The 25,384-nt window shown below is 38.6% G+C and overlaps 2 protein-coding genes across 7 annotated transcripts in view; both read right to left on the reverse strand.

The window, feature by feature from the left end:
- Positions 1 to 25,384, reverse strand: part of DNA2 (DNA replication helicase/nuclease 2) — a 349,771-nt gene that overhangs the window by 68,894 nt on the left and 255,493 nt on the right. The gene's annotated exons all lie outside the window — the stretch shown is intronic.
- Positions 1 to 25,384, reverse strand: part of SLC25A16 (solute carrier family 25 member 16) — a 38,864-nt gene that overhangs the window by 3,721 nt on the left and 9,759 nt on the right. For 3 of the 6 annotated variants that reach the window (XM_021072452.2, XM_021072451.2, XM_084997144.1), the window contains 5 exons: positions 21,791 to 21,924; positions 18,742 to 18,805; positions 9,662 to 9,783; positions 9,351 to 9,417; positions 4,120 to 4,282 (listed from right to left, as the gene is read on the reverse strand). In XM_021072452.2, coding sequence (XP_020928111.1) covers positions 4,120 to 4,282; positions 9,351 to 9,417; positions 9,662 to 9,783; positions 18,742 to 18,805; positions 21,791 to 21,924 — 550 coding nt within the window. The remainder of the gene's footprint in view (positions 1 to 4,119; positions 4,283 to 9,350; positions 9,418 to 9,661; positions 9,784 to 18,741; positions 18,806 to 21,790; positions 21,925 to 25,384) is intronic. The other 3 variants (XR_014828050.1, XR_014828048.1, XR_014828049.1) reach the window with 1 other exon arrangement.

Here is a 25,384-nt window from a genome sequence, read left to right on the forward strand (position 1 = left end):
TAAAATCTAACAACAATACAGAGGTCTCCTTGCCTTTGCCTAAGTGGTTCCTTGGGTTTGATGATTCTTCTCTCCCATCTCCCAATACCAAGGTCTATTTATTCCCCAAAGCCAAATTACATGCCACTTCCTGAAGAAATGAACTGGGTGCTTTACACTGTTATAACTCTAAGATAGGGTTTCTTAACTTTGGCACTATTGCCATTCGGGGTTGGATAATTCTTAGTTGTGGGGGCTGTTCAGTGCACTGAAGGATGTTTAGCTGCATCCTTGGCCTCTATCCTCTAGATGCCAGTAGCACACCCCCTACCAGTTGTAACACCAAAAATGTCTCCAGACATCAATAAATGTCCACTAGAGGCAAAACTGACTCTAGCTGAGAACCACCACCCAAAGAGTATTCAGCAAGTGCCCCTGTATATAGTAGACCAACAAAAATTTCTCCTTTAAAGCTAAAATTAATAATATAGATAATTGCATTTAGAGGTCTAAGAAAATTCTATGTGAAAAGATTCTGTAACTAGGTATGGTGAAGAAAGTTAAGCAGATCTATTGCCATGCTTATTTTTCATTACATACCAATATCAAATTATCGTGTTATATAGACAAAGTAATATAGTATTGCATGTCAATCATACATGAATAAAAAAATTTTTTGAAGACTGCCTAAAATGAAATATATAAAAGTAATTTCATTTAGAACTGAGATGCCAGGTGATTTTTTTGTTTGTTTTTATTTTTGGCTGCACCCACAACATGAAGAAGTTCCAGGCTAGGGACTGAACTCATACCACAGCAGTAACCCAAGCCACTGCAGTAGCAATGCCCTTAACCTGCTGAACCACTAGGATCTCCTCAGGTGATTTTTTTTTTAACTTTTGTATTTTCTTACATTGATTACTTATCTTTGGTCCTGTGCTAAACTATCTTATGTACATTACCTCACTCCATCTTTACAATAGTTGCATGAAGTAGGTCCTGTTACCTAGACATTAAGACAGGAGAATTGAGGAATTCCCATTGTGGCTCGACAGGTTAAGAATCTGAGTAGTATCCATGAGGATGTGGGTTCGATTCCTGACCTCGTTCAGTGGGTTAAAGGATTCAGAGTTGCTATAAGCTTCAGTCTAAGTTGTAGATGCGGCTTGGATCTAGTGTGGCTGTGGCTGTGGTGTAGGCTGGCAGCTACAGCTCCTATTTAACCCCTGGGCTGGGAACTTCCATATGCTACAGGTGCAGCCCTAAAAAGAAAAAAAGAAAAAAACAGATAAGAGAATTGAGTCTTAGAGACATTCTCCATGTCATAAAGCTACTTTCATATTCAAAGGTCTCATTCACATATATATACATAAACATATATATGAATTCATATATATGTAAGTGATATATGACAAAAAAATTACATATTTTATATACATTTAAATTTATTAGAAAATAGTTATAATTTTTAAAAAACCTGTGTTCTGGAGTTCCCGTCGTGGCGCAGTGGTTAACGAATCCGACTAGGAACCATGAGGTTGTGGGTTTGATCCCTGGCCTTGCTCAGTGGGTTAAGGATCCGGCGTTGCCAAGAGCTGTGGTGTAGGTCACAGACGCAGCTCGGATCCCGTGTTGCTGTGGCTCTGGCATAGGCCGGTGGCTACAGCTCCAATTCGACCCCTAGCCTGGGAACCTCCATATGCCTCAGGAAGCAGCCCTAGAAAGGGCAAAAAGACAAAAAACAAAAAAACCTGGGTACCAATCAAACAGCTTAAGAAATTACAATCCTGGAGTTCCCGTCAGTTTTATAGAAAGACAAAAGACGAAAAAAAAAAAAAAAAAAGAAAGAAATAACACTACCAATAAATGAAGTATCCTATGCATCTCAACAGCATCTCTATGAATTATCTGTAACATAAAGTGAAGAGAGGAAAAAACTTTATGGGGAATAAAGGGACAAAAACCTCAACCTGAAGGATTCAGTTTCTAAGCAGGAAAAGATGTATGTGGATAAGTGGAATTGTTTAATAGAGACAAAGTTAAGACAAAATACAAGGATCAGAACTAGGGAAATGATGGGAAAGAAAGAAAATAGCATTCCAGGCAATGTTTGTAAGTAAAACATGATGAAAATTAGTTACTATTTAAATATGTACAATGTGGGAGCTCCCGTTGTGGCTCAGTGGGTTAAGAACAGGACTAGTATCCATGAGGATGTTGGTTCGATCCCTGGCCTCACCTGTTGGGTTAAGGATCCGGCATTGCTGTGAGCTGAGGGGTAGGTTGCAAATGCAGCTCAGATCTGATGTTGCTGTGGCTGTAGTGTAGGCCTGAAGCTGCAGCTCCATTTCAACCCCTATCCCAGAAACTTCCATATGCCTTAGGTGCAGCACTAAAAAATATTTTTTTAATTAAAAAAAAGTAAATATGTACTATGTGAAAAATGATTTCAAGATACTATCAGAATGGCAAGATTAATGGTTATCAATAAGAAATAGGAAAGCTGGGGGCTGAGGACAGACAGGAAAAAGATAAGAAAGTAGTATATGAATTATGGAGTTTGCACTGAGAACAGAAGTCCAAGTAGAAACATTTAAGAGCTTGCTAGAGAAGTAAAGGAGAGTCAGTAATGGAGATTTAAACAGAAGTAGTTATCTGTACAGAGGTGACCATTGGAACCATAAAGATAGATGAACTATTTTAAGGGAGAGCAGAGGACTAAACTCTGGCAGGGTCTTTAAAAAAAATCAGTAGAGCTAAGTAGAGGAGGAAGACCTGAATCAGCAAGATACTGAAAAGGGAAGGTTGGGAGGATGACAGCCAAGAGACGGCACTATTGCCAAAACCAAGACAATTAGGAAGATAGAGGTACTGAGAGGAAACACTGGATCTGTTAAGAGTCAGCATGTTCAGAAAATAGTTTAAGAAGAGAAATGGAAAAGACTGATTTTTGAGGACCTATGTTGGAAGTGAACAATAAAGAAAAGGGGTAATAAAACCAAGAAGAGAATCAGACTAGCTAGAGGTGATCATGTTTCTGCAAAGAGACAAGGTTGCACAGCCATGTTTCTAAAAATAAACAACACACATTTTCATCTTTCCCTTCAATCTAGTATGATCTGCTCCCCCACACAAGTATGGTGAATCTGCCTTCACAAAAGTAACCCTTATTATAAAATCCAGTGAACGCCTTACTTTTCAGTATCTTTTTTTTTTCCGGCGGGGGTGGGCGGTGGGGGGTGGAGCGCACTCATGCCATATGGAAGCTCTGGGGCCTGGAATTGAGTCCAAGCCATAGCTGCAAGCTACATCACAGTTGTGGCAATGCCAAATCCTTAACCTACTGTGCCATAGCAGGAACTCCTCAGTACTCATCTTACTTTTAACTTTTCTCTTTCCATTGGATACTCTGAGTCTTTGTGACACTACTCCTTCTTGTTGTCTTCCTGTTTTTCAGGATACTCCTCAGTCACAGAAAGCTTTCCTTCTTCCTGTTCCTGTAAAGTTCCTGCTTCTTCGTATTTCAGCTTCTTTTTATCTCATCTACTAAATCTCTCCTGGTCTACGGAAATCCTTTGAAACCACCTTTCCAACTACAATATAATACCTTTATCTATGTCCCCAGTACAGCTTATATTATCACATAACTCCCTTGCATTTCTACTGTCTTAAGAAGAGCACAGACTTCTTGAGGCAATAATATTGTTTTTCCTTAGGTGAAATTCCCAATGCCTAGCACATCATCTGGCACAAAGTACGCCGTCAAGATTAAGCGCAAGAGAAGGTGTGCCTAAACACACTCACAATAAGTGGCTCAAAGTTCAGAAACCTCATATGGGCATATTCATGAGAATATATGAGATTATATTCAGTGTTTCTTTCTTGCTTTCTTTTTCCTTTCTTTCTTAAAAAAATCCACAGAGATTGAGTGTGTTCAAACTAATTTGGTCAATTTGGCACTCAGTTATTTATAATATACTTAAAATGCAGGTACATCTGAAAAAAAAGTATCAAACTTATATTTTGCAAGGGATCCTGTGTTTTAATAATCTATTAGAAAAAATAAAATGATTAACCAATGCTGAAAATCAGGATTGGATAAATGTAATTTGACTGAATTAAGTTGATGAAGAAACTTACGATATTGTCTGTGCTATTGCTCCAGCAACACCACCACAAATTAAGTTTATGTGAGTTTTCAAAACTAAGACATTAGGATTGTCTGATGAAGGTCTGCCAAGAAGGGTAGGAGCATGGGAAAGCCCAACACTCTTTAAGGTACCAAAAGTAAAAAATGAAACACCTGAAAAACAAAATATAAATTCACCACGATGCTTAACAGAACATGAGCTGTGAGAAGACACCATTCTTACATAATAACCAATTAACTCATGGAACTAACTATGCATTTCCTGATTTCCAATGTTTGGCTTAATCTAAGATAAAAGATTTAATTAACATTTATAGGTAAACTAAAGATAACGAAGTTTCTACCTATAAAAATTACAGCATTGGTTTTTCACATCTAATTTATGGTTCAGTTCACTGAATAAATGTAGTAGTTGAATATAATGTACCTTATATATAAAGAGAATTAAACAGTTTTCCAGAAATATTAAATTAATGATTAGTAATTTTAAGTAAATATGACATCTTATATTTACAACAACAGTGATGGTGATAATGTAAGGTACAGGCAACAAATTCAGAAGGGATAAACAACTGTTATTTCAACTCTGTCTAATTTTGTCTTCAAGGTAGAGTTACAACCATAAGAGATTTACAAGATACATGGAATCTAATGAACGTTAATTAAGTTATTGATAATATACACTTAGTGCTTAGTAGATATTTACATGATTTTATAACAGAACCTTTAAAGTCATAAATTAATAAAATCAAAAATAGAAGTGAAGCAATCCTATAACTAAGCATTATTCAAGATATCTTTTTTTTTTAGTTGGAGTATGGTTGCTTTACAATGCTGTGTTAGTTTCAGGTATACAGCAAAATGACTCAGATATATATAGACATATATTCATTTTTTTCAGATTCTTTTCCCATATAGGTTAGGTTATTATAGAATATTGAGTAGAGCTCTAAGATATCTTGATAACTACTAAATTTTGAAAACATATTTTAAAGGATATTTGATGCTTAAGAAAAAATAAGCACTAACAAAAATTTAGTCTAGGATAATACTTCGATTATATACATTTGTTCTTAATATAAAATTCTTATAATCTTACAGTATTTTATAATGATGATATACAATTTTAGGATATTCATATACTTTTACACTTGGGAAATCTATTCTAAGGACTTAAATATAAAAAAGCTCATAAAAAGGAAATTCATAGCAACTTAAACACAGGTAGAAAAAATATATAAATACCTAAATGATGCAGCATGATATTCAGTGAAATATGACACATTTAATAAAACTGTCTGTGAAGAGTATTCAGAAATATGAAAAATATTTGGGAAATAGGGAAAAATTAAGAAAAAAATTATATATATATACACCATAACTGTAAAAAATATATTTCAAAACTTGAAAACTAGGTAGTTCCCTTGTGGCACAGCAGGTTAAGGATTCAGCATTGTCACTGCTGTGGCAAGGGTTCAGTCCCTAGTCTGGGAACTTCCACATGCCTCAGGAATGGCCAAGAAAAAAAAAAAATTCAATAAACAAACAAACCAAAAGGGAGTTCCCGTCATGGCTCAGCGGTTAACGATTCTGACTAGCATCCATGAGGACACAGGTTCAATCCCTGGCCTTGCTCAGTGGGTTAAGGATCTGGTGTTGCCATTGAGCTGTGGTGTAGGTCGCAGATGTGGCTAAGATTCTGAGTTGCTGTGGCTGTGGCATATGCCAGCAGTTATAGCTCTAATTCGACCTCTAGCCTGGGAACCTCCATATGCTGCAGGTGTGTCCTAAACAGAAAAAAAAAAAAAAAAAAAAGCCTGAAAACTAAAAACCAAAAATAATTAGAAAGAGAAGCAAATATAAGCTAAAAAATTCTGCTTCTGGAATAATGGAAGTCTAGGTATTCTGAGAGACTTTGTCATTGCAGAAAAACTGTATCCATTGCTGGGCTTACAAAAAAGAAGAGAAGGTCTCCAAGAATGCCTGGCACTACCATCTTCCGAAAATATAATCTGGGACCCTCTTGAGAGTGGCCCATGAAAGAGATGGAGTGACTCTACATTTATGTGCCAATAGCAGCAGAGACATTGAGATGGATCCTGCCACTAGGCCTACAGGAGATGGAATCACTGGATCACAAACTCAGAGATTAAGATCAAGTAATAAGCTAATAATTAAAGACCACAAAGAAAAATCCACACGAAATAAAATACATAAAGACCATCAAGCATAAGAGGAGTTAAATAAATTTATATATTTATAACAGATTGAGGGGGTAAAGATTCAGAAAAATAAGCAAACAACATAGGAAAGGAAAAAAAAAACAGAAACAGGAAAGGAAAAGCAACAAGTGGAAATTAATAGCAAGGTAAAGAAATAAGTCCGAATATATCAATAATCACAATAACCACTAGTAGATTAACTGGCAATTAAAAGATTTTACTGACTGGATTAAAAAAATACCCAGCTATATGATGATTAAAAAATAAATATCTAAAATATGAAAACATGAAAAAGTAGAAAATGATAGGATGAAAAAACATATCCCAGGAATTTCTCTCATGGCAGTGGCACAGTAGGTTAAGGATCTGGTGTTGCGACAATTTCAACCTATGGCACCTATGGCTCAGGTCACCTCTCTGACACTGGTTTAACGCCTGGGCCCCAGGAACTTCTGGGTGCCAGGGGCATAGCCCAAAAAATAAATAAATAACAAATTCAAGGGATGCAGCTAAAACAGTACTCAAGGAAAACACTTACATTAAGGGGAAAAAACTCCAAAAGTGAAAATTAATAAGGTGAGCATCCAACTGAAGAATGTAGACCAAAAAAGGTGATAATTAAGACATGAACAAAAGCTATGAAATGGAAAATAAAGGTAGAGAAGAGAAAGAAAAAGAAAGCCAAAATTGATTCTTTATAAAATCTGATAATTGATAAAGCAAAAATGAAAAAGAATATGACTATAAAGAGAACAGATGTGAAAAAATATGTAAGAAAAACATTTTGCCAAGAAAATTGAAAACTCACATAAAACAGTCAAGTTCAAAATGGTAAAGAAAGGTAAGAATAGCCAAAAATGACTCACAGAGATAGAAAAGCTGAATATAGAAAATATAACCATTCAAGAAATTAAACAAGTATATAAAAATTAAGTCAACAATGAAAGCTTTCAAAAATTGATAACTGTATGGAGTTCCCGTCGTGGCTCAGCTGCTAACAAACCTGACTAGTATCCATGAGGATGCAGGTTCAATCCCTGGCCTCCCTCAGTGGGTTAAGGATCTGGCATTGCCATTGAGCTGTGGTGTAAGTTGCAGACATGGCTGGGATTTGGCGTTGCTGTGGCTGTGGCATAGGCTGGTGGCTACAGCTCCAATTAGACCCCTAGCCTGGGAACCTCCATATGCTGCGTATGCAGCCCTAAAAAGACAAAAAGGCAAATAAAAATTTTTTTTGATAATTCTAATCATTTTAACAGTCTTCCTGAGGAGGGAAATGAAGAAATACTCTTCAACTCATTCTATGAGACCTATGTAATATTTTTGTTTTGCTTTTTAGCACACCCGTGGCATACGGAGGTTCCCAAGCTAGGGGTCAAACCGGAGCTACAGCTGCCGGCCTATGCCACAGCCACAGCAACGCTATGTCAAAGGTGAGTCTGCGACCTACACCACAGCTCATGGCAATGCCAGGTCCTTAACCCACTGAGCAAGACTAGGGATTGAACCCACACCCTCATGGACACTAATCAAGTTTGTTACCAAACAGGAACTCTAGAGACCATGTAATCTTGATACCCAAACCACAAAGGACATTTCAAGAAAATTACAAGTTAATCTCCCTTATGAAGACAGCTGTAAAACTTCTAAAATCAATTAGAATATTGAATCCAAAGGATATAAAAGGATCACTACATCATTACCAATTTGGGTTGACATTAGAACATCCATTAAGGTCATTCGTCAAATTAACAGGTTAAATGAGAAAACTATATTATCACCTTAGTAAATGCAGAAATGAGTTTCTGATAAAATCCAACACCAATTCAGACAAAAAAAATTTCTTTTTGGTCTTTTTTTCTTTTAGGGCCCCACCCGCAGTATATGGAGGTTCCCAGGCTATGGGTCTAATTGGAGTTGTAGCTGCCAGCCTATGCCACAGCTGCAGCAACTTGGGATCCAAGCCATGCCTGTGACCTATACCACAGCTCATGGCAACACCAGATCCCTAACCCACTGACCAATGCCAGGGATCACACCTGCATCCTCATGGATTCTAATCAGGTTCGTTAACCGCTGAGCCACAACAGGAACTCCCAGACAAAAACTCTTAACCAAATTTCTTCAACTGATAAATGGCATATACTACAGTAAACATTATGCTTAATAAATATTAGAAACATTGTCTTTAAAATCAGTAACAGGTCAAAAGGCCCAGAATGATCACTTTTTTTTTACTGCTGCACTAGGTCCTTAGCTAGTACAATAAGATATACATAATTAGACAAAGAAATAAGGACTAGAAGGGAACTAAGAAAAATGATGTTATTTTATAGGATGTATTTATCTACAGTAAATCCAAAGCATTGACAAGTAACATGGTGGCTGGCTATAATATCAACAAGTAGAATAATGGCTAGCTATAAAATCATATGAAAATGCAATCAAGAAATACTGAAAGCATAATTTTCTAAATGATAGAATAAAGCTTAGAAGAGGATATGAATATATCTAACAAAAACATCCAAGATCTCTATATGCAATTTCATTCAGAATTCCAATACGTATTTTTGTGCAAATCAGAAACTGATTCTGAAATGTGTGTGGAATGGTAAAATATCTGTAGTCCTTACATTCCTAAAAAAAGGAAGCATAAAGTCAAGGGACTTGTCCCTACCAAATACAAAGACTTACTACAAAACTGCTCTCTATTACTGTTTTAAGAAGTAGCTGCAGGAAGTTCCCATGTGGCTTAGCAGATTAGATCCCTGGCCTGGGAACTTCCACATGCTGTGGGCATAGCCAAAAAAAAAAAAAAAAAAAAAGAAGTAGCACTAGAGATCCCTGGAGATAAGAGAAATTATTTAATAAATGGTTATCCTTAAGGAGGAAAAAAAGTAATTCTGGACAGATTAGGGGCTTAAATATAAAATGTTAAACTTTGAAATTATTCCTACGAGAAAATAAAAAACCAAGATTTTGCCAAATTTGAAACATACCTGCATATGGAGCCATTCCTAATATCGTAGGCATCAGGCCTCTGTAAAATCCAAGGAAACCACCTTCCTTTTGAGTGAAGAAAAATTAGAGGTGAAATCACATTGGGCTCATTATGATAAATACAAAAGAACAAAAGTATACATTATAATGGAAGAATTATTCTGGGAACCAAACTGAAACAGATGTGTTTTCATAATTACTATTAATATCAATAATTATAAAGAAAAGAATAACTATTTAGACAACATTCAAAATATCTGCCTAAATATAAAAGAACACGCTACAGATAAAAAAAGTAAATATGAAATACCTTTGCATAAATTGTTTTGAAGGCATGAATAATTCCTGTATAAGTGTGTTCCCCTTTAACCTGGAATGCTAGGCGTACTCTAACCATGTCAAGAGGGTAAGTGCAGATAACTGCTGTCATACCTGAAAAGAAAGCAGAAACTTAAATGTGTAACAATTATACATATAATATATATACGTATATGTAAGAATTGTATATTCCCAGGTAAAATATCAGAAAAGGAAAACTGACTATCTCCATATTACTAGGAAGGATATTTGACTTTTTACTTGTTTTCTCTAATCCTAAAATGGAGAGATGCTTTACCTACCTGAGGAATTCTTTCTTTCTTTTTTTTTTTCTTGATGGGAACTCCGAGGAATTCTTATAAAAATACAATAAAGGGGGAGTTCCTGTTGTGTAGCAGCAGAAACGAATCCAACTAGGAATCATGAGGTTGAAGGTTTGATCCCTGGCCTCACTCAGTGGGTTAAGGATCTGGAATTGCCGTGAGCTGTGGTGTAGGTCACAGAGGCGGCTCGGACCCCGAGTTGCCATGGCTGTGGTGTAGGCCGGCAGTTGTAGCTCCAATTAGACCCCTAGCCTGGGAACCTCCATATGCCACGGGTGTGGCCCTAAAAAGCAAAATGAACACATACATACATACAATAAAGGCATTTTTAGCTGCAGGTGTGGCCAAAAAAGAAAAAAATGTAAAAAATAAAATAAAGGCATTTGTTAAAAAAAATTCAAAGCATTACCATTACTTTCTTTTTAAAATTTAAGTAAATATGTTTCTAAATATAATAAATCCAATGTCACAGAAACAATTTGTTTTAGGGATAAAATCTAGCAATTTTATATTATTAATTTCCATATTTTCATCAATAGATGATTTCAAATTCCATAACTCTCCAGCTGAGTATTTTTTATTTTAATATTTTTTTATTGAGGTACAGTTGATAGGAGTTTTTTGTTTGTTTTGGCCACACCCATGGAATGTGGAAGTTCCTGAGCCAGGGATGGAAGCCTCACCACAGTACTGACAAAGCTGGCTCTTTAACCACTACGCCATCAGGGAACTCCATGAGTTATTTTTTATTTTATTTTTTTATTTAATTTATTTTTTATTTATTTATTTTTTGTCTTTTCTAGAGCCACACCCATGGCATATGGAGGTTCCCAGGCTAGGGGTCTAATCAGAGCTATAGCTGCCAGACTACGCCAGAGCCACAGCAACGTGGGATCCAAGCCATGTCTGTGACCTACACCACAGCTTACAGCAACACGGGATCATTAACCCACTGAGTGAGGCCAGGGATTGAACCCGCAACCTCATGGTTCCTAGTCAGATTCATTAACCACTGAGCCACGACGGGAATGCCAGTTATTTTCTAAATTAAAATAATCTTCTGGGAGTTCCCACTGTGGCCCAATGGGTTGCAACTGTGGCTCAGATCTGATCCCTAGACCAGGAAATCTATATGCCACAGGGGGCCAAAAAAGAAAAAAAAAATTTTTTTCTGTTTTTGTAAAGTACCAAAGAAATGTATGTTCAAGATAGGAAAATCAGAAAATATAGAAAATAAAAAATTTTAAAATACGAGTTTCCTTGTGGTGCAGTAGATTAAGGATACAGTGTTGTCAACACAGCCAGCTCAGGTTGCTGCACCCATGGGAAAAAAAATTAGGAGTTCCTGCTGTGACACAACAGTATGAATGGTGTCTCAGAAGAAGCAGGGATGTGGGTTCAACCCCCAGCCCTGCACAGTGAGTTAAGGATCTGGTATTGCTGCAACTATGGCACAGGTCAAAACTCCAGCTCAGATTTGATTCCTGGCCTACCAACTCCATAGGCTGCAAGGCAGCCAAAAAAGGAAAAAAAAAAAAAGGAAAAAAATAAAAGAAACAGATTTAAATATATATATTCATCCCCCAATAACAATCACCTAAACATATAATGTTTCAAACCTTTTATTTTATTTTACTTTATTTTATTTTATTATTATTTTTTTATTTTTTTTTTTTTTGGTCTTTTCTAGGGCCAAACCTGCGGCATATGGAGGTTACCAGGCAAGGGGTCGAATCAGAGCTGTAGACGCCAGCCTACGCCACAGCCACAGCAACGCAGGATCTGAGCTGAGTCTGCAACCTACACCATAGCTCATGGCCACGCCAGATCCCTAACCCACCGACCAAGGCCAGGAATCAGACCTACAACCTCATGGTTCCTAGTCAGATTCGTTAACCACTCAGCCACAGTGGGAACTCCTATTTTTTTATTTTTTTATTTTTGGCTGCACCTATGGCTTGTGGAAGTTCCCAGGCCAAAGGTCAAACCCACACCACTACAGTCACCTGAGCCTCTGCAAATGACAACACCAGAACTTAACCCACTGAGCCACAAGGGAACTCCAAAAACATACCATTTTTAATTACAGTAAATATAAAATTTCCAGACTTACGTTCAAAGACCACCAAAGGTACAAGAGCAAGGATACCAAATATAAATAAAATTAACCAGAATATTCATTTCAACTGCTTAAAATCATAAAAACAAAATGTAAATTATAATTATTTAAACATGGTAATAAAAATAGAAATATTGGATAACAGAAGCACTAGTTTTACCCATAATAGCTAAAATTTTTAAAAACTTTTTTTCTGGAGTTCCCATCGTAGCTTGGCGATAATGAACCCAAGTTGGATCTATGAGGCTGCGAGATCCATCCCTGGCCTCACTCAGTGGGTTAAGGATCTGGCGTTGCCAAGAGCTGTGGTATAGGTTGCAGACATGGCTTGGTGGCTGTGGTGTAGGCCAGCAGCTGTACTCCGATTCAACCCCTAACCTGGAAACTTCCACATCTTCCACATGCCACGGGTGCAACTCTAAAAGGCAAAAAAAAAAAAAAAAAAAAAACAAAAAACCACCAACTTTTTTTTCTTTCAAAATTAAAAAGCATGGGGAGTTTCCTCGTGGCAAAATGGGTTAAGGATCTGACATTGAGACTGCAGCAGCCCTGTTCACTGCTGTGACACATGTTCCCTCCCTGGCCCAGGAACTTTGGCATGCCGTGAGCATGACAAAAAAAAAAAAAATTATAATTCCTTTGGTTTATTATTGTTTTCTAATATATACTGAAACTTAGATGTTAACATGTCTTTCATTTCAAAAAAAATTTTTTTTAAAAAAAACGTCTTCCAGATTTCCTATCGTGGCTCAGTGGTTAACGAACCCAACTAGTATCCATGAGGACATGGATTCGATCCCAGGCCTTGCTCAGTGAGTTAAGGATTCAGTGTTGCTGTGAGCTGTGGTGTAGGTCGAAGTTGCAGCTTGGATCCCATGTTGCTGTGGCTGTAGTGTAGGCTGGCAGCTACAGCTCTGATTCAACCCCTAGCCTAAGAACCTCCACATGCCACAGTTTCGGCCATTAAAAAAAAAAAAGAAGAACATCTTCCACTTCAGATAAATGAAGCTAAAATCACCTTTTGATAATGCTATTTGATCAATAATCAAGTGCCAAGAAAAGAAAACAATACAGTCTTTGGGATTTAACTCATATTCATAATCCTACTTCATCTTTCCTACAACCCTGAAAGAAAGAATTTGACCAGTCATTTATAAAATTAAAGAGACAAAAAATATAAAAATGATGTAAGAAATTATAAAATTTAAGATTTGGAAAACTTCACTAAAATTTTCCTTCTGTAAAATGAGAGCTAACCATAACATTTTTCTCACAGTATTGATCTGTGGACTATATATCAAGTGACCAAAGATTACCTATCAAGTGCTCAAGTCTGTGAAGGGCAAAAAACAAGTAAACAATACATGTCAGCTAATGTTACTAGCACTGTTATGCCAGTGTAAAATATTAAAATATTTCTATACCAGTTGACAAATAGCTGTTGTTTCAGCTCCCAATATCTCCCCAACCATGACTCTGGTAGACTTCTTCCTTAACTAGAACTCCCACCCACCAACACCACCACATCTCCTGATCCAGCCATGAAAATGTTAACTGGAGGCTTTTAGAATCTGTCCTATTTCCTGGGAGTTTGGGGTTAGGAGATGCAAACTCTTGCATTTGGAGTAGATGAGCAATGATATCCTGCTGTACAGCACATCTGTGATGGAACATGATGGAAGATAACGTGAGAAAAAAGAATGTACGCTTATGTATAACTGGGTCACATTGCTATACAGCAGAAATTGACGGAACATTGTAAATCAACTATAATAAAATTTAAACAAAAGAACCTGTCCTATTTGTTAGTACCTCTACAGTTGGTTTGCTAAATATTTTGAACACTATCCCTGGTTATTTTTACTACTTATTGATCTTGGATCAGTCTGCCAGAAATGAAAAAGAGCTAAGTAAACATTGAGTAAGGCAAAACCAGGGATAAGACAGGTTAGGTTGGACACTATAAATCTAGGTCTAAAAAAAGTAAGAGTTCCCTTCATGGCTCAGGGGTAATGAACCCGACTAGTATCCGTGAGGACACAGGTTCAATCCCTGGCCTCACTCAGTAGTTAAGGATCTAGCGTTGCTGTGAGCTGCGGCATAGGTTGCAGATACAGCTCAGATCTGGCATTGCTGTGGCTGTGGTATAGGCCAGCAGCTACAGCTCTGATTCAACCCCTAGCCTTGGAAACTCCATATGCCGCAGGTGTGGCCCTAAAAAGACAAAAAAAAAAAAAAATCAACTGAAATCCTACAAACCTTGTGATAACCACAATAATTAAGACTTTGATATATCATCTTCCTATGGTCTTTTTTCTTTCTTTCTTTTTTTTTTTTGTCCTTTTTTTCTTTTCTAGGGCCGCACCTGTGGCATATGGAGGTTCCCAGGCTAGGGGTCTAATCGGAGCTGTAGATGCCAGCCTATGCCACAGCCACAGCAACACCAGATCCAAGCCACATCTGCAACCTACACCACAGCTCAGGGCAACACCAGATCCCACTGAGTGAGGCCAGGGATCAAACCCACAACCTCATGGTTCCTAGTCAGATTCATTAACCACTGAGCCACGACGGGAACTCCCCAATGATCGTCTTAGCAGAAATAAAAGCTGTTAACATGTTGGCTTATAACCTCGCAGATGCTATTTTTATTAATATTTATATATGTATTTACTTTTTTTTTTTTTGAGATCAATGCATTTTATTGAGGGGCTTTGGGGGAGGGTCGGAAGACTGGGAGAACAATGAGATCCGATGTCCTCCCGGCCAGGATCGCCTAGCTTCTCAGTCGTTGAAAGGTATGTATTTACTTTTTCTTTATTGGCTACACCCACAGCACATGGAAGTTCCTGTGCCAGCGACTGCATCCAAGCTGCAGCTATGACTTATGCCACAGCTGCAGCAATGCCAGATCCTTAACCCATGTACCAGGCTGGGTATCAAACCTACCCTGCCTCAGAAACAACTCCGGATCCCTAACCCAGTGTGCCACAGCAGGAACTCCTATGTATTTACTTTCTAAAACTAAAATACGACACATCATATTTAACATTCTTTTTTGGCTTTTTGTCTTTATAGGGCCACACTCGCAGCATATGGAGGTTCCCAGGCTAGGGGTCTAATCGGAGCTACAGGTGCCGGCCTACACCACAGCCACAGCTCAGGGATCCATCTGCAACCTACATCACAGCTCACGGAAATGGTGGATCCTTACTTAACCCACTAAGCGAGGCCAGGGATCAAACCTGCAACCTCATGGTTCCTAGTCAGATTCATTTCCACTGCGCCACGACAGGAACTCCAACATTCTCTTTTGTAACCTCTTTTCTTTCTATATATGATGTAAACATCTTTCTTTGTCAATAAACACAATTCTACAGGGAGTTCTCTTGTGGCACAGTGGGTTAAGGATCCAACATTGTCACTGTAGTGGCTTGTGTCACTGCTGTGAGGAGGGTTTGATCCCTGGCTCGGGAACTTCCGCATGCTACAGGTATGGCCAATAAATAGATAAATTCTACAAATGTACAAAAATATATTACTGGAAGGGTAACTTCTGAGAGATACATGGATCTTTTTTTTAACCACTCTTCTATTACTACATATTTAAAATACTTTTTGGTATGATAAAACTGCAATGAGCATCTAATATTAAAAGAACCAACAGGGGAGGTCCTATTGTAGCTCAGTGCTCAACAAACCCGACTAGTACCCACGAGGAGGCAGGTTCAATCCCTGGCCTTGCTCAGTGGGTTAAGGATCCAGCGTTGCCGTGATCTGTGATGTAGGTCAAAGATACAGTTCAGATCCCGAGTTGCTGTGGCTGTAGTGTAGGCCAGCAGCTATAGCTCCAATTCGACTCCTAGGCTGGGAACCGCCATATGCCGCGGGTGTGGCCCAAAAAGCCAAAAAGACAAAATAAAAGAAGCAACATGAATAAATGTTCTTATATGAGTATGTGGAAGGCATTAATCAACACAAAAAACATTTTGAAGCCACAAAGGAAAAGACAAATCCATTTGGCTATGTAAAACTACTATGTAGGGGGCAACTTTTGGATAACTTTCCTAAGAAAATTACAAATAAGAGTAAAAGACAAATCCAAAGCTGGGAACCAAAATATTAGCAGTATCTGACAGGAAAAAAATAATATCCTAGGAGTTCTCTGATGGCCTAGCAGGTTGAGGCTCCTGCATTCTCACTGCTGTGGCTCTGGTTGCTGCTGTGCAGTGTAGGTTCGATCCCTGGCCCAGGAATTCCCCCATACTGCCTGTGTGGCAAAAAAGAAAACAAATATCCAAAATAAAAATAATGTCCTGATTCTTAAATGCGTAAAAATAAATATTTAAAAAACAGAAACAACTCAAGGCCAAAAGTAAGAGAAATACAAATGGTCAATAAACATTTGAAAAGATGATCAACCTCATTCATCATTAATTGCCAAATACTAAAAATTTGATAAGCCCCACTATTGATATGGTAGGTACGGGAAACAGCTATTAAAAGCATTATGGAGGGGAGCTCCTATTGTGGCTCAGGGATAACGAACCTGACTAGTACCCATGAAGACAAGGGTTCAATCCATGGCCTTGCTCAGTGGGTTAAGGATCCACTGTTGCCTTGAGCTGTGGTATAGGACGCAGATGCAACTTGAATCTAGCATTGCTGTGGCTGTGGCATAGGCCGGCAGCTACAGCTCCAATTTGATCCCTAGCCTGGGAACTTCCATATAGCATGGGTGAGACCATTGGAAAAAAAAAAAAAAAAAAAAAAGACAGGAGTTCCCGTCGTGGCGCAGTGGTTAACGAATCCGACTAGGAACCATGAGGTTGCGGGTTCGGTCCCTGCCCTTGCTCAGTGGGTTAAGTATCCGGCGTTGCCGTGAGCTGTGGTGTAGGTTGCAGACGCGGCTCGGATCCCGCGTTGCTGTGGCTCTGGTGTAGGCCGGTGGCTACAGCTCCGATTCAACCCCTAGCCTGGGAACCTCCATATGCCGCGGGAGCGGCCCAAGAAATAGCAACAACAACAAAAGACAAAAGACAAAAGACAAAAAAAAAAAAAAAAAAAAAAAAAAGACAAAAAAAAGCATTATGGAAGAGTTGTGTTGTGGCACAGAGGGTTTTAAGGATCTAGCTCTGTCACTAGAGCAGCCCAGGTCACTGATGTGGTGCAGGTTCGATCCTTGGCCTGGGAACTTCTCCATGCCAAAACAAACAAACAAAAAAAGCATTATGGACATCAGTTTTGAAAAGCCTATCAAAAATTAAACATATATATCACTTTTTTTTTAAGAGTTTTTTGTTTTTGGCCTTTTGTCCTTTCAGGGCCACACTCGCAGCACATGGAGGTTCCCAGGCCAGGGGTCCAATTGGAGCTACAGCTGCTGGCCTATGACAGAGCCACAGCAACACCAGATCTGAGCCTCATCTGTGACCTACACCACAGCTCATGGCAAAGCCATATACTTAACCCACTGGGGGAGACCAGGGGTCGAACCCGCAACCTCATGGTTCCTGTGACACAATGGAAACTCCTAAATACATATATCCTTTGATAGATAATTTCCCTTCTCAAAATTTAATCTACAAATAGAGTCACACAAGTACAATGTGTTTTTGTGGGAAAAAAAAATTGAAAATATCCCAGGAGCTCCTGTGGTGGCACAGTGGAAACACATCCTACTAGGAACCATGAGGGTGTGGGTTAGATCCCTGGCCTCGCTCAGTGGGTTGAGGATCTGGCATTGCTGTGAGCTGTACTGTAGGTCGGATCTGCCATTGCTGTGGCTGTGGTATAGGTCGGCAGCTACAGCTCGGATTAGATCCCTAGCCTGGGAATGTCCATATGCTGCAGGTAAGGGCCTAAGAAAAGACAAAAGACAAAAATAGAAGAAAGAAAGAAAGAAAGAGAATATATTCCAAATGTCAGTCAATAGGGGACTGAGTAAATGAATAAGGGTACATTCTTACCTTGGAATATAACACAGTTCTTTACAAAAATAAGAAAGATCTATGTACTTATACAGAAAAGAATATTGAGATAACTGTAAAAGAAAACTTCTGATCTTACAGAACATTTTTGGAGAAAAGCATACATAAGAAACAGCTAAGGACTCTCTACTCAATATTCTGTAATAACCACATTATATGGGAAAAGAAGAAAAAGAACGGATATACATATATGTATAACTGAATCACTTTGCTACATGCGTCAAAGTAACACAACATTGTAAATACTCCAACATAATTTTTTTTAATTTATAAAAAGAGAAACAAGAACCTGCTAACAGTGATTGCATCTAAGGAGTAGAACTATTTTCATTCTATAGGAATATGTATTATCATAGCCATTATAATTTTTAAAATATTTTTGAAAGAAAAAAATAAACATTTCCAGAAGTAGAACTGTCAAAGGGAACATATGTTTTTCACATAGTTGTAAGTTTAGATTATTCCTTACCAGTTCCTACCATAAAACACTCTGAGTTGGAATGTTAATGATTCTTTGCATGACTAAGCATAGGAAGATAAAAAATGTGTGCTACTTAATGTCACACATATTACTTAAAGCAAATTGAGTATTTTAATAGAAAATCAATTTGCAGAAATAAAATATACCCACTCTTCTTACCTGCCAGGGATCCAGCCATTAATCTGTGCACATGACCAGAAACTCCCAGCTTCGTAGTAATTAACTAGAAATCAAAAACATCAAATTGATGTTTGAGATATTTTTAAAATATTGCCAATTTCACTGTTTAATAATGAAGACATTTCATTAGAGTTACAGAACTAGCAAAAATGAAAATCAGTATTGAATGTGAGTGAAATGAGCACAACTATACAAAGCTGGGCAGTGTTTCTTTGCATGATAAGGAGATCAGGTGCTCCCCCTGCAGCATCTGCTCTAATTATGCACTTTTATAGAAACATCTTGCCAAAGATACTATCCTACACATTGAAGACAACAAATACCTAAAGTGTGAATGGGAGTGGCAGGGATAATGTGTTACTATAGAAAATGAAGTCTTTTTTTTTTTTTTTTTTTTTTTGGCTTTTTAGGGCCACACCTGCAGCATACGAAATTCTCAGGCAAGGGGTCCAATCGGAACTGTACCTGCCAGCCTACGCCACAGCCACAACGGGGGATCTGAGCTGTGTCTGTGACCTATACAGCAACACCAGATCCTTAACCCACTCAACGAAGCCAAGGATCACACCTGCATCCTCATGGTTCCTAGTCAGACTCGTTTCCCCTGAGCCATGATGGAAACTCTTAACGAGGATCTTTTTTTTGCTGCACCCTAGGCATGTGGAAATTCCCAGGTCAGGGATCGAACCAACACCACAGTAGTGACGTAAGCACTAGCAGGGACAACATCAGGCCTTAACCTACTGAACCACCAGGGAACTCCTGCGGGCCTTTTTAATAAGGGCATTAATTCCTTTAATCAACCTCCTAAAAGTCCACCTCACTGGGAATTAGTTTTCAACACATGAATTTTATTGGGACACAAACAGTCTATAGCAGGAGTTCCCACCATGGCTCAGCGGAAACAAATCTGACTAGCATCCATGGGTTCGATCCCTGGCCTTGCTCCGTGGGTCAAATATCCACCATTGCCATGAGCTATGGTGTAGGTTGCAGATGTGGCTCAAATCCCCAGTGGCTGTGGCTGGCAGCTACAGCTCTGATTTGACCCCTAGCCTAGGAACCTCCATGTGTCTCAGGTGCAGCCCTAAAAAGATAAAAAAAAAAAGAAAGAAAGAAAATAAAGTCTTAATATATGATGGCATCAATTCTATCTGCCTAACTAGCTTAGAGTGTTGTTCCCAATCTCCACTGCTTTTTTTTCATTTTAAGATACCCTCTGAAATTTGATGTATTTAACCCCTTTCTGTGTTAAGATGTTTGAGACGATAAACCTTCAGTCAGAAACTTAGTGAGTATGATGAGAAAAGCTGTTAACTTATACCATTACTCAAAAAAGACTTTCATGTACTGAAGGGACTAATCTTTTACTCAGTTTGAAGCTTCCTTAAGCCACATTTCTCAAAAGAGTTTTGGTAACTATTATGCATCAGTCTCATAAGTGAACTACATATATATATATATATATATATACATACACACAAACTTTCTGTATAAATATTGCATTTTAAATTTGAAAATAGGGAGTTCCCGTCGTGGCGCAGTGGTTAACGAATCCGACTAGGAACCATGAGGTCGCGGGTTCGGTCCCTGCCCTTGCTCAGTGGGTTAACGATCCGGCATTGCCGTGAGCTGTGGTGTAGGTTGCAGATGCGGCTCGGATCCCGCGTTGCTGTGGCTCTGGCGTAGGCCGGTGGCTACAGCTCCGATTCAACCCCTAGCCTGGGAACCTCCATATGCCGCGGGAGCGGCCCAAGAAATAGCAACAACAACAACAAAAAAAGACAAAAAAAGACAAAAAAAAAAAAAAAATTGAAAATAGAAGCAGTTTATCAATATATTGAAAAAAAAGACTTTCACAATATGGTTTCACTATTTTATTTAATAAGAAAACCCAAAGCTGCAATGTTCCTCTCCTACAACTGAGAAACAAAAAAACGAATCAAAAAGCTTTTAGAATTTTATGGATTTATTATTATCTACTTGAAGGATACTTTGGCTCTTCTTCATAACTATAAACATACACAATTTACTTAAAAATGACCAACAATCCTGGGGAGTTCCCTTTGTGGCTCAGTGGTTAATGAACCCGACTAGGATCCATGAGGATGCGGGTTTGATCCCTGACCTCGCTCAGTGGATTAAGGATCTAGCGTTGCTGTGAGCTGTGGTGTAGGTCTGAGACGCAGCTCAGATCTGGCATGGCTGTGGCTGTGGCCTGGACTGGCGGCTATAGCCCTAAAAACAAAAACAAAAACAAACAAAAAAAAGACCAACAATCCTGGAATAGATAACTCGAAAAACAAGTCATATTTTAAAATATAAACAATCACAAGTCTTATTTCTTTTTTTTGTCTTTTTGTCTTTCTACGGCCGAACCTGTGGCGTATGGAGGTTCCCAGGCTAGGGGTCTAATCAGAGCTGTAGCCGCCGGCCTACGCCTCAGCCACAGCACCTCAGGATCCTCTGCATCTGCGACCTACACCACACCTCAAGGCAACGCAGGATCCTCAACCCACTGAGCAAGGCCAGGGATAGAACCCACAACCTCATGACTCCTAGTTGGATTCATTAACCACTGCGCCATGACAGGAACTCCCACAAATCTTATTTATTTAAAAAGGCATTACTTGGAGTTCCCGTCGTGGCTCAGTGGCTAACGAATCCGACTAAGAACCATGAGGTTTCGGGTTCAATCCCTGGCCTTGCTCAGTGGGTTAAGGATCCTGCGTTGCTGTAAGCTGTGGTGTAGGTCACAGACACAGTTCGGATCCCAAGTTGCTGTGGCTCTGGCGTAGGCCGGTGGCTATAGCTCCAATTCAGCCCCTAGCCTGGGAACCTCCACATGCCGTGGGAGCAGCCCAAGAAATGGCAAAAAGACAAAAAATTTAAAAATAAAAATAAAAATAAAATGGCATTACTTTATCCACTCATCCAAAGTAACTTTAAAGGCTAAAGCAAATGCCTTATCAATTAAGTATGATATTCAAGGACATAAGAGAGGAAAACAAGATAAAAGTTCAAGTACCGTTTTATAATGCTCAAATGCCATAAACTGGATTGCACCATAGGGAAAAATTCGAATCATCATTGCACCATTCCCTTTATACAATCCGAGGTATCCCTCCTTTTGGGGAACAGCACGCAATGTGGAAAATACTCCTGTTTTTAGAAAGATAAGAAGAAGACGAATACTATTAAAACAGAGAAAATTATCTAAATTCAAATTTTCATGACAATCACAGATAAAGATTACTATGCCATCATTCATGATATAAATTACATGAATAGTAACCTCTGTATAACAAATCTACTTAAAATACATCAAATGTCCGTGGAGTTCCCTTCATGGCTCAGGGGTTAACAAACCCAACTAGGATCCATGAGGATGTGAGTTTGAACCCTGGCCTCGATCAGTGGGTTGAGGATCAGGCGTTGCGGTGAACTGCGATGTAAATCACATACACTGCTCGGATCTGGCGTTGCTGTGGCTGTGGCGTAGGCCAGCTCCAATTTGACCCCTAGCCTGGGAACCTCCATATGCAGTGGGTGCCACCCTAAAATAGAAAAAAAAAAAATCAAATGTCCAAATTATATAAATATTCTTCATGTAAAAATATAAAGCATACTATACCAAGAACAGCTACAAATTATATTTTAAAATTATTTTAATTTATATTACTCTATAGAAACGTAAAAAATATTAATAGAAATGTATTCAGGAATTCCCTTGTGGCACAGTGGGTTAAGGATCTGGCACTGTCACTGCAGATGCCAGCCACAGCCACAGCCATGCAGGATCCTGACCTGCATCTGTGACCTACTCCACAGTTCATGTAATCCGATGAGCCATAACAGGAACTCCCTAATCTGTACTATTTTTACTTTGGGAAACTGAGATTTTCTTCATGGTATAACACTGAACCAATTTTTGCACGTGTTACAAGCATGTTTGGAAAGAATATGTATTCTCTGTGGGGTGCAAAGTCCTCAGCATTTCGAGTTATACCAACCTTGCGTTTTATTTTATTTTATTTTTTGTCCTTTTTTGGCAGCGCCCACGGCATGTAGAAGTTCCTGGGCCAGGGATCGAACCCACACTACAGTTGCCAGCCTGCACCACAGCAGTGGCAACTCAGGATCCTTAACCCACTGCACCACAAGGGAACATCCTTGTGTATTATTTAGAGCCTTCTCTGTATCTTTACTTATTTCATCAAGTATTATAAGGAACTTCTTTTTTTTTCTTTTCTAGGGCCACACCCAAAGCATATGGAGGTTCCCAGGCTAAGGGTCCAATTGGAGCTACAGCTGCCAGCCTATGCCACAGCCACAGCAATGCCAGATCCGAGCCGTGTCTTCAACCTACACCACAGCTCATGGCAATGCCGGATCCTCAACCCATTGAGCAAGGCCAGGGATCAAACCCGCAACTTCATGGTTCCTAGTGGGATTCGTCAACCACTGAGCCATGACAGGAACTCCAAGGAACTAACATTTTTTTTAATAGCTTTGTTTTTCGCCAGGTAAAGAGGGACACAGAAAAGTAACATCTCCAAAAACTGTGTGTCCCAGGAACTAACATTTGGAAAAATATAAGCATATGCTTGTGTATATATACATTAACTCTGTAGGGAAATGGGAAAAAAAAATTGTAAAAATGCTTGATTCTAATGAGGGAATAGGAAGGAAGAAAGACATTTGTTTGCATACTTTTTGAATTATAAACTTGTGAAAATATTATACTTTCAAAAAATATAAGGATGTGGGTTGTCACTGCAGTGATTCAGGTCGCTACTGTAACAAAGGTGTTCCATCTCTGGCCCGTGAACTTCCACTTGTTGCAGGTATTGCCAAAAAACATATATATATATATATATATATATATATATATATATATATATATATATATATATATATATATATATATGTATGTATGTATGTATGTGTATATATATATATACACATATAGTAAAAGTAACAAAATTAAAAGTATCTTTAAAGAATCATATTATGATTCATCTATCTATTTTTATATCACACGAACTGTGAAAAGTTAAATGAAGGTCAAAGATTTTCAAATATATTACAGGAAAAAATTATTTATACTCATTGCAAATTGGGGAAGAAGAAATCCTAATTACACTTCTTCCTTTTCATTTGGCCAAAATAATTTTGTCTTTTTTTTTTTTTTTTCTTTTTAGGGCCACACCTGAGGCATATGGAGGTTCCCAGGCTAGGGGTCGAATCAGAGCTGTAGCTGCTGGCCTACACCGCAGCCATAGTAAAGGAGAATCTGAGCCACACCTACGGCTACACCACTGCTCACGGCAATGCCAGATCCTTAACCCACTGAGAAAGGCCAGGGATCAAACCTGCATCCTCTTGGCTGTCAAATTCATTTCTCCTGAGCCACAACGGGAACTCCCATAATACTTCTGATTCAAAATAAACAGTAGTTTTTGATGCCTTAGAAGTAATCTCATACATTTTTAAAAAGAAACTAGTTTTTATTTAATAGCATATCTTCATCATCCTTAATTGAACAGTGAAAAATCATGCTTTTAAATTTAAGCAGAATTTAAATACTATCTTATGCCTGTAAAAAGAGGGGCACCTAAAATGAAATGCCCCCAAAATTATTATTTTTATTGCTTTTTTTTTTTTATGTCCACACCCAGGGCATTTGGAAGTTTCCAGGAGAGAAGTCCAATCAGAGCTGCAGCTGCTGGCCTATGCCACAGAAACACCAGATCCAAGCCACATCTGCGACCTATACTACAGCTAACGGCAACACTGGATCCTTAACCCACTGAGCAAGGCCAGGGATTGAACCTAAGTCCTCATGGATACTAGTCAGATTCATTATCACTGAGCCACAACAGGAACTCCCAAAAACATATTTAAAATAAAATTAAAAGCCACCAATATATTTTTGGGGGGGGGGCTTGTATATTTTAAAGATGCATGAAACTCCATACACTACACCAATAGCTCATTGTTGCACACCAGGAATTCTATTTCAAATTTTGCATGCCTCGTAGGGTACACTGCAACCCATGGCATGCAGTCCTGTAGAGCGTGAAATCTAATGTGAATATGTAATCTAATGATTACACACCAGGAAACAAAACAACATACATCAGCATGGGGAGAAGTTTATAGGACTAAAACAGTACTGCTCAGACATTCATATGCTGGGTTATTGTCAAACTCCCTGAGATACTGGAAATATAATTTATCTCCTTTTCACCCTCAATATAGACAATGAAAGAACATCATTTCCTCCCTTTCCAGTTCTATATAATCTCTCAGTAAGTTCAAAGGTCTGAGACTTTCTATACATTAGTAGTATACTGTGAAGAGAGAGAATTCATTTCTGCACACAGAAATAGTAACAATGTTTTTCTATTTAAAGTACAGACTTACCTAGCATTAAAAATATTGACAAGGGAGCTCTCATTGTGGCTCAGCAGGGACAAACCCAACCAGTATCCATAATGAGGTCCTTGTCCTCGCTCAGTAGGTATTGCCATGAGCTGTAGTAGTGGTATCAGTTGCAGATGAGGCTCGGATCTGGTGTTGCTGTGGTTGTGGCATAGGCTGGCAGCTGTAGCTCCAA

The sequence above is a fragment of the Sus scrofa genome, chromosome 14, assembly GCF_054392235.1.
Source record: "Sus scrofa isolate SSC_HxYL_T2T_F1_AM1 chromosome 14, Sscrofa_HxYL_maternal_Yorkshire_Landrace_v2.0, whole genome shotgun sequence".
NCBI lineage: Eukaryota > Metazoa > Chordata > Mammalia > Artiodactyla > Suidae > Sus > Sus scrofa.